Source organism: Enhydra lutris, unplaced genomic scaffold (genome assembly GCF_002288905.1).
Source record: "Enhydra lutris kenyoni isolate GAN:26980312 unplaced genomic scaffold, ASM228890v2 scaffoldscaffold23, whole genome shotgun sequence".
Classification (NCBI taxonomy): domain Eukaryota; kingdom Metazoa; phylum Chordata; class Mammalia; order Carnivora; family Mustelidae; genus Enhydra; species Enhydra lutris.
The window spans coordinates 12,536,265-12,546,041 of record NW_019154107.1 but is presented as its reverse complement, the minus strand read 5'-3'; the positions used below and the strand labels follow the sequence as shown (position 1 = coordinate 12,546,041).

General features: G+C 39.1%; 1 protein-coding gene across 4 annotated transcripts in view; it reads left to right on the top strand.

Moving 5' to 3' along the window:
* LOC111150506 (TGF-beta activated kinase 1 and MAP3K7 binding protein 3) overlaps window positions 1–9,777 on the top strand; it is a 94,316-nt gene that overhangs the window by 58,726 nt on the left and 25,813 nt on the right. For 2 of the 4 annotated variants that reach the window (XM_022507992.1, XM_022507989.1), the window contains exon 5: window positions 7,194–7,385. The exons of 1 other annotated variant lie outside the window; for it this stretch is intronic. In XM_022507992.1, coding sequence (XP_022363700.1) covers window positions 7,284–7,385 — 102 coding nt within the window. In that variant the 5' untranslated portion in view covers window positions 7,194–7,283. Of the gene's footprint in view, window positions 1–4,835; window positions 4,865–7,193; window positions 7,386–9,777 lie in introns of those variants that run through there. One more of the 4 variants, XM_022507990.1, reaches the window with a different exon arrangement.

Genomic DNA, 9,777 nt, shown 5'->3' with positions numbered 1-9,777 from the left:
TCCCGCTACCTGAAGTAGTCTCAGCCTGCTACTTCTCCGCCATCTTGACTCTTCCTCCTTAAGTGTCTATTTTTATACATTACTATACTATTTTGATTACTATACCTTTGTAATATAGCTTGAAATCTAGCATTGTGATATTTCCAGCTTTGTTCTTCTTTTCTGTAGAGTGCTTTGGCTGTTTGAGGTCTTTTGTGGTTTTGTACAAATTTTGGTATTACTTGTTCTAGTTCTGTGAAAAATGTTGTGGATGTTTTGATAGGGCTTGCACTGAATCTGTAGACTACTTTGGGTAGTATGGACATTTTAACAATAATCATTATACCACTCCATGAGCCTGATGTATCTTTCCATTTTTTTGTGTCATCTTCAGTTTCTTTCATTAGTGTCTTACAGTTTTTCAGAGTACAGGTCTTTAATCTCCTTGATTAAGATTATGTTACATATTTTATTCTGTTTTGATGCACTTGTAAATGGGATTCTCTCACTTTGTCATTGGTGTATAGAAAGGCAGCAGACTTCTACATATTTTGTTTACTGAATTCATTTATTCTAACAGTTTCTTTGTGGCGTCTTTGGGGTTTTTTTCTATATAGTGTCTTGTCACCTGTGAATAGTGACCATTTTATTTCTGCCTCACCACTTGGATGCCTTTTATTTCAAGTGTCTGGTTGCTGCAACTAGGCCTTCCAGTACTATATTGAATAAAACCCGTGAGAGAGGACATCCTTGTCTTGTTCCTGACCTTAGGGGAAAAACTCAACTTCATCTCCATTGAGTATACTGTTTTTCATCTAGGGCCTATATTATGTTGAGTTATCTTTCGTCTGAACCCACTTTGTTGAGTGTTTTTATCATGGATGCATGTTGGATTTCATCACATTTGTTTTCTCCATCTATTGAAATGGTCATATACTTTTTATACTTTTGTTAATGTGGTACATCACGTTCATTGATTCTTAGATGTTGAACCATCCTCACATCCCTGGAATAAATCCCGCTTGATTGTGGTGAATGACTTTGTCAGTGTATAGAATTTGGTTTGCTTATATTTTGTTGATGATTTTTGCCTTTTTGGTTTATCAGGGATATTACTCCGTCATTTTTTATTTTTTTAATTTTTCAAATTATTTATATATTTTTAAAATATTTTCTTTTGGGGGGACACCTGGGTGGCTCAGTCTGTTAAGCGTCTGCCTTCTGCTCAGGCCATGGTCCCAGGGTCCCGAGATCGAGGCTCACGTTGAGCTCCCTGCTTGGCAGGGAGCCTGCTTCTCCTTCCTCCTCTGCCAGCTGTTCCCCCTGCTTGTGCTCTCTATCTTCCTGTCAAGTAAATAAATCAAAATCTTTAAAAAACGATTTTATTTTTTTATTTGACAGAGACAGCGACGGAGGGAACACAAGCGGTGGGGAGTGGCAGAGGTTGACGCAGGCTTCCCACTGAGCAGGGAGCCTGACGTGGGGCTCCATCCCAGGACCCCGGGATCATGACCTGAGCCAAAGGCAGACGCTTAATGACTTAATGACTAAGCCAGCCCAATGCCCCACTCTGTCATTTTTTTAAATTAAATTTTTAAAAAAAGATTTATTTATTTATTTGACAGAGAGAGAGATCACAAGTAGGCAGAGAGGCAGGCAGAAAGAGGGGGGAAGCAGGCTCCCGGCCGAGCAGAGAGCCCGATGTGGGACTTGTTGTCAGGACCCTGGGATCATGACCTGAGCCAAAGGCAGAGACCTAACACACTGAGCCACCCAGGTGCCCCAAAGCCTGTGTATCTTGATGGATTTTCTGTGTCAGTGATCTATCCATTGATGTAAGTAGAATGTTAAAGTGTCTTAGAATTATTGTATTATTCTGTTTCTCCCCTTTTGTTTGTTAACATTTCTTTTATGTATTTAGGTGCCCTAATGTTGGATATGTATTTATAACTGTAAAATTCTCTTGTTGGAGTGATTCTTTTATTATTACATAATGTTCTTCTTTGTCTTTTCTTTCAGTCTTTGTTTTATTTTATTATGATCTTTTAAAATATTTTATCTATTTTAAAGAGAGAGAAAGAGCCCAAGAGAGAGCAGAGAGCACAAGCAGGGAGGTGAGGAGAGGGGCAGAGGGAGGGGCAGAAGTGAACTCCCTGCTGAGCAGGGAGCCCAATGTGAGGCTCTATCCCAGGATCCCGTGATCATGACCTGAGCCGAAAACAAACGCTTAACTGACTGAGCCACCCAGATGCCTCACAGTCTTTGTTTTAAAGTTTATTTTGTCTGATATTGCTAACCAAGCTTTTTTGGGGGGGGAGGGAGCTTTCATTTGCATGGAATATTTTTCTAGCTCTTCATTTTCAGTCTGTATGTGTCTTTTTGTCTGAAGTCTCTCATAGGCAGCATGTAGATGGGTCTTTTTTTTTTAATGCATTCAGTCAACCTGTGGCTTTTGATCAGAATATTTAGGTCATTCACACTTAAGGTAATTATTGATATATATGTACTTATTGTCATTTGTTAATTTTTTCTGATAGCTTTTGTAGTTGTCTGTTTCTTTATTCTCTTGCTCTTCCCTCATGATTGGTGACTTTTAGTTTTATGCTTGGATTCCTTTCTTTTTATTTTTTGGTGTATCTCTTAGAGGTTTTTGAGTTGTAGTTACCTTGAGGTTCCTATAAAACATCCTAAGTATATAGCAGTTTATTAAGTTGATGATTGTTAAAGTTCTATCACATTCTAAAGAATTGCATTTTTACTTTCGCATCCGTCTTTTATATGTTTTACATCTTTTTATTTTGTGACTCTCTTAATTTTTTAGATACAAATGATTTTTACTATTGTTGCCTTTTAGCCTTCATACTCACAGTGTAAGTGATTGATGTACCATGTGTGTCTTTACCCTAGACATTTTTTCCTTTCATCGTTTTCTTACCTCTCGTCATTGCTTTTTCTTTTCCACTTAAAGAAGTCCCTTTAGCATTTCTTATAAGGCTGGTTCATTGGTGATGAACTCCTTTAACTTGTTTGTCTGGGTAACTCTGTCTTTCCTTTGATTTTACGTGATAACCTTGTAGCGTGGAGGATTGTTGGTTGTTGGTTTTGTCCTTTCAGCACTTTGAGTACATCTTGCCACTTTCTTTTGGCCTGCAAAGTTTCTGCTGAAAAATCAGCTGATATCCTCATGGGTTTTTTTGTTGTGGATAACTGTTTGGTTTCCTCTAGCTGCTTGTAAGATCTTCTCATTATCTTTAATCTTTGACATTTTAATTATTACGTATTTTAGTTTGGGCCTTTTTTGGGTTCATCTTATTTGCTTCTTGAACCTGGGTGTTTCTTTCATTCCCTAGGTTAGAGAAGTTTTCAGCTATTATTTCTTTCTATTATTTCTTCCCCTTTCTCTCTTAGCTCCTTCTGAGATCCATACCCTGGGAATGTTAATTTGCGTGATGTTGTCACAGAGGTCCCTTAACCATCTTCATTTTTTAAAAATTCCTTTTTCTTTTGGTGTTTAGCTTGAATGATTTTTCTTCCCTCTTTTCTGGAGTGCTCTTCTGTTCTTCTGCATCCTTTAATCTCCTGTTGAGTACTTCAGGTATAGTTTTTATTTCAGTTATTTTAGTCTTTACCTCAGATTTAAAATTTTTTTTTGATTTAAAAAAAAATATATTTATTTATTTATTTGACAGAGACAGAGAGGGAACACAAGCAGGAGGAGTGGGAGAAGGAGAACAGACTTCCCACTGAGCAGGGAGCCCAACACAGGGCTCGATCCCTGGGATCATAACCTGAGCTAAAGGGAGATGCTTAATGCCTGAGCCACCCAGGTGCCCCATATTTTTTTTTTCAAAAAACATTGTGTTTTTGTTGAAGTTCTTAGTGAATTCATCTCTTCTCTCAAGTCTGGCAAGCAACTTTATGATCATTACTTTTAAATATTTGTCAGGTAGATGACTTATGTCATTTTGGTTTAGTTATTTTCTTGAAATTTTGTCTTACAAGCATATTCCTCTATCCCTTTTTAAAATTTGATTTTTTGTGTTTATTTCTATGAATGAGGTGAAAGAGCCGCCTCTCCCAGTCTTAGAAGAGTGGCCTTGTGTAGGCACATCCCCTATGTAGACTGTGTTCCTCACACGTTTGGGTAGCTGGCTGTGTGGGGCTATAATCCATGGGTCTCCAGGTCCTGGGGCACTCCGCACTGCGTCTGCCCTAATGGAAAACTGAAGCACAACCTGGCATGGATGTAGGTGTCTCAGGGGGCTTTGCCCTGTACCTCCTTTGTGATACTACTGGAGCCGTATTGGATATAGGTGAGGTGTGCCCTGGTGTGCGCCATCCTGGGGCCACCCTGCTTGGATGGCTGGAGCTGGTATGTGCTTTGAGCCCAGAACTAGCCGAAGTGGCGGGCTGCTAGGACACCAGTCCTTGCTCCTGTCTCGTGGGAGGGGGAAAGTCAACTGTGGCAGTCACTAGCACCTCTGACCCCAGGGAGAGTTCCTGTAGTTACTCCACTGTTTGGTGGATATTCTGGGGTTAATAAATGGTTTTCCTTCACTTATAGTCTAGTTACCCTTTATTTTATTTATTTATTTTTAGAAAAAGACTATTTATTTATTTGACAGAGAGAGGAAGCACGAGCAGGGGGAGTGGGAGAGGGAGAAGCAGGCAGGTTCCCTGCAGAGCAGGGAGCCTGATGTGGAACTCCATCCCAGGAACCCTGGGATCATGGCCTGACCTGAAAGCAGACGCCCAACGATTGAGCCGTCCAGGCACCTCTCTGGTTACCCTTTAAACTGCAGCTTATTTTCTGTGCCCTGGGCAGGTGAATCTGCACATGCATCTGTCAGTGATACCTTCCATTATTGCAGTTTGTGGCGTCAAGGTAGGGTTGCCCTTGTTACCATGCGTCTCTTTCTCTTGCCTTTCTGATTGAGGTCCCTCTAGCCTTGTATTGTGCAGAAGGTGTTCCGTCATCCCCCCGTTCTTCAGGGGGAATTGATCTATATATAGGCATAAATTTGGTGTGTCCATGGGAGGAGATAAGTTCAGGGTCTTCCTATATTGCCTTCTTAGACCCATCTGAACATTTTTTATTTTTGAAATACTGATTGTAGTTCTCTACATTGCCCCCAAGTAATGGCATGATTTAAAGTTTCAGGGCTTATTTGCAAGATAAAGAAGATTTGCTGTGGAATGGCCCTTCCTTATGTGTGTGCTTTAGACCATGTAGCTTAAAATTATGGTTTCCATGCCTCTTAAGATGATGCAGGTGTTTACTTCGCATACTTAAAAATATTTGACCATCTAGTGAGTGAACACAGCAGAAATTGTGGGATTGTATGGTATACACTACGTTTTTCCCCTTTAAAAAATGGGAAATATATGTAGTTGAACCCTTGAGCAACATAGGTTGAAACTGTATGGGTCTACTTACATGCAGATTTTTTAAAAATATTTTTTTATTTATTTGACAGAGATCACAAGTAGGCAGAGAGGGAGGCACAGAGAGAGAGGGGGAAGTAGGCTCCCCACTGAGCAGAGAGCCCGATGGGGGACCCGATCCCAGAACCCTGAGATCATGACCTGAGCCAGAGGCAGAGGAGGCTTAACCCACTGAACCACCCAGGTGCCGCTTATATGCAGATTTTTTAAAATAAATACAGTCAGTGCTATAAATGTTTTTTTCTTCCTTTGATTTTCTTAATATTTTTTCTCTTTTTTACTCTATTGTAAGTGTACAGTATATAATATGTCATTTCCAATACAAAATGCATATTGATTAATATGTTATTAATGACTAATATGATTAATATGACTGTTTATGTTATCAGTAAGATCAGCAGTCGGCTATTAGTAGTTAAGTTTTTGGGGGAGTCAAAAGTTAAATACAGGGGCACCTGGGTGGCTCAGTGGGTTAAGCCTCTGCCTTTGGCTCAGGTCATGATCCCAGGGTCCTGGGATCGAGCCCTGCATCGGGCTCTCTGCTCGGCAGGGATCCTGCTTCCCCCTCTCTCTCTGCCTGCCTCTCTGCCTACTTGTGATGTCTGTCTGTTAAATAAATAAACAAAATATAAAAAAAAGTTAAATACAGATTTTTGAATGCCCTGGGTTTGGTGCCCATAACCCCTGTGTCATTCAGAGGTCAGCTGTATTAAAACGTATATCAGTTCATTGATTCTTGATGTTGCCAGTTAATTTATGAATTATTATTTCACTAGTTGCCTTTTTATATATGGGTGCTCAGCTTGAGTAGTGCCAGTGAGATTGGATGTTAATTTTCTCCACTCAAACTGTACCCTTAAATCCTGCCATTGTAGCACCTCTGCCAGTAGCATTAGAAATAAGTAAAAGCCCAGCTGTTTAGGTCTGGCTGATGATGGGCCAGCAGCAGTGTCTTTTTAGTTAATTTTTTCTTCCAAGATTTTATTTAAATTCAAGTTAGTTAACATGTCGTGTAGTATTGGTTTCAGGAGTAGAATTTAGTGATCCATCCCTTACATACAACACCAGTGCTCATTACAAGTGCTTTCCTTAAATGCCCATTACTCATTTAGCCCATCCCCCCACTCACCTCCCCTCCCGCAAAGCATCATCATTAAAAACAAAGGAGTCTACATTTCCCTTTGTGTTTGCTAAGTTATTTCCTTTAGACTTTGGGTTTCCTTTACTCATACTTCAAATCCAAATCTTTTTGTCTCAAAGTACAAGTAGAATGTAAAACAGACAGGGCAGGTAACGCTTTGTGGTGTTATCATCAAGTCCTTGTTTTCTTATTACTATAGACGTCAAAATGATTTCTCTGCTCTGGGGAGTGATGTGATAGCCCTTGGGAAAACCTGAGTGATTATACACAAGTAGCATTTCTCAAGGCTAGTGAGATAAGGTTGCCAAAATAGTAATACTCTTTAGTTTTAATCTAGCTGGTGCTTTATTTTTTTTTTAAGCATTAAACTGAAACTGAAGTTTTGGGGATGTCTTTTGGCTTTTTTTGTCTCTAAACCAGTGATTGGCTATATTATATCAGAAAAGTCTGGCTAAATTGAGTTTGTCAATTTTATGAATCACTATTTTAACATAGTGACCATTGCTATTTGAATGAAGTGAAATATGTAATTAAATTCAACCATATTTTATTGAAGTATTGTTGACACACAATGTTACAAGAGTTTTAGGTGGACAACACAGTGATTAACTTTGATTTCTTTTAATAGAAAATGAATGCGGTGTTGGAAGATCACTACTATCGGAAGGCTGGTTAGCGTCAATTTCCTAAGAGATACTTGACCACTATTTGTTCTGGCATGGCGCAGAGCACTCCACAGCTTGACATGCAGGTTCTCCATGACCTCCGACAGCGTTTCCCGGAGATTCCAGAGGGTGTTGTGTCTCAGTGCATGTTACAGGTAGATTACCCAGCAATGATAGTGATATTAAGCTACAGTTCTCCTTAAGTTTTCTTGTCTTTGTGGAGGGCAGTGGGAGGTATTTAGAGCAGGAATTCTCAGCCTTGGTGCTATTGACATTTTGGGCTGGGTTATCTTTGTTGTAGGGCCCTGCCGTGTACATTGTAGGCTGTTTAGCAGCATTCCTGGTCTCTACCACTAGATGCCAATAGCACTCTTGCAGTTGTGACAACCAAAAATGTCTCCACACATTGCTAAATGTCTTATGGGAGGCAAAACCTACCCTACTGAGAACCACTGATTTAGAGGGGAAAAAACGGCCTGTAGCAAAACAAAAACTGATTATGTTCAGATTCCACCTTTTACAGTTTTGGAGTTGGTTGATCAGTCCCCAAATTCTTAGATTTGAATATTGAATCTCAGATTTATTATTATAACTTTTTGGCTGTACTTTTGAGCCAGTTTTTTAAAGTCTATAGAGAGTCCATTCCCTTTCTTACTGTTTTTCTAGTTAATAAATGCTTACTAACAGGTAATTTTAAGTGTAAGGCCACTTTGTCTAGTTTAATCATATTTCTTTGATTTTGTTGTCTTATATTGAAATGTATCTTTAATATTGGATAGAATGTGTTTTCCCATTCAAGGGACAAGAGAGAAACCGGCCTAATGCTCCCCTTGTTGAATTTTGCATCATCCTTCACAGGATCTCCATGTGTTTTGGGTTACAGCATTTCCCTGTTTGGTTCACTTTTGGTACAGTACTTTTGTCCACTGGACTTCCTCACATGTTGTCGGTTCGAATTCTGCCTTACTGCATCATATGCAGACTCTACCTTACTGCAGTGTGAGTGGCTCAGCTTATCACCTAAGCCTATATACTGCGGAGTTTAATTGCAAATAGAGACTCACAGAACAATTGTGGTAAAAGAGGTGCTTCCTAGCTCTTCTACGTTTAGGCCTTTGGGGTTACAGTTTTTGTATTACAGCTTGCTTTTGTTTTTTCCAACACACATTCCCACTGTGAATTTCCATTCTTTACTTTAGCCACATTTTGGTCTCTGGTAGAGCAAAGGTGCTTCCCAATGGAGTAAAACCAAGCATGAGTGAGGCTTTTAGTTAAAACCATTTCCTAGCAATCACCTTCCTTACCTGTCCTCACCACCTATCTCCCAACTCTTTTTTTTCAAATTTAATTTATCCTTTTATCACCTGTATTTTTTCATGGCTTAGTGTCTTTATCACACTAAACTGAAGGAATGAACTTTACTGAAGGAATGAACTTTAAATTCAGCTTAATGAACATTTATTGCTAATTGACATTGACTCAGGTCTTCCTCTTCCTTGTTCCTTTGGAATTAATAAGTCTGTTGGCACAGAGACTTACCTTTGAGTGGCACTGAAAAGTTTTGCTGTTTGCATTTAAAGACTCAGTAGTTGACATTTAATATACAAGTTTTAAAGCCTCTCTCTCTGAGCTATCATCTCTCAGTTTAGGGTCACTTTTTAGGAGTATGATGCTTTTTTGCTTAGGTCTTTTCAAGAGTTTATATATGGTTTTTGTTTGTTTATTTGTTTTAATTCTGACCTATTAGGGCACCTGGCTGGCTGGCTCAGTCCATAGAGCATCCAGCTCTTGATCTCAGGGTCATAAGTTCAATCCCCACATTGGACATGGAGCCTACTTTAAAAAAAAAAAAAAAAGGAAAAGAAAGAAAAAATAATTCTCACCTCTTTATCCAACTAAGTAATTTTTATTTATTTGTATTTACTATTTGATAAATTTTGTATCCATTTTTTTTTCTTTTGAAGGCATTCTGCAGGTTAAAGATCACATTTGAATCTGTTTTGGTGGTACTTAAAAATGATATTGTAAAGAAACCTTTTTAAAATTTTTTCTTCGTAGGAAAACTTACTTACCTTGTCACTGTAGACATGCATTTGAATAGGCTGACAAATCAACTTTGTATCATTGTGAATTTGGGTCCTTTTGTGAGGATACTGTTCAGGCTCCCTAATTCACTGTAGAAAACCTGAAATTTCAGTAGCATTACTACAGTTGTCAAATAGTGAAGTATCCACGACTGGTTTAGGTTTCATATAAATGGGCTAATTTTTTTTAAATTTTATTTATTTATTTGACAGAGAGAGAGATCACAAGTAGGCAGAGTGGCAGGCAGAGAGAGAGGGGGAAGCAGGCTCAATCCCAAGATCCTGAGGCAGGCGGGGGGGGGGGGGAAGCAGGCTCTATCCTCATGACCTGAGGCGAAGGCAGAGGCTTTAACCCACTGAGCAACCCAGGCACTCCTAAAATGGGCTAATTTTTGTTTTCCTTTTAGTCCATTTGCAGACATACTTTGTTTTCACTTTTCATATTCTTTTCTTTCAGATACCT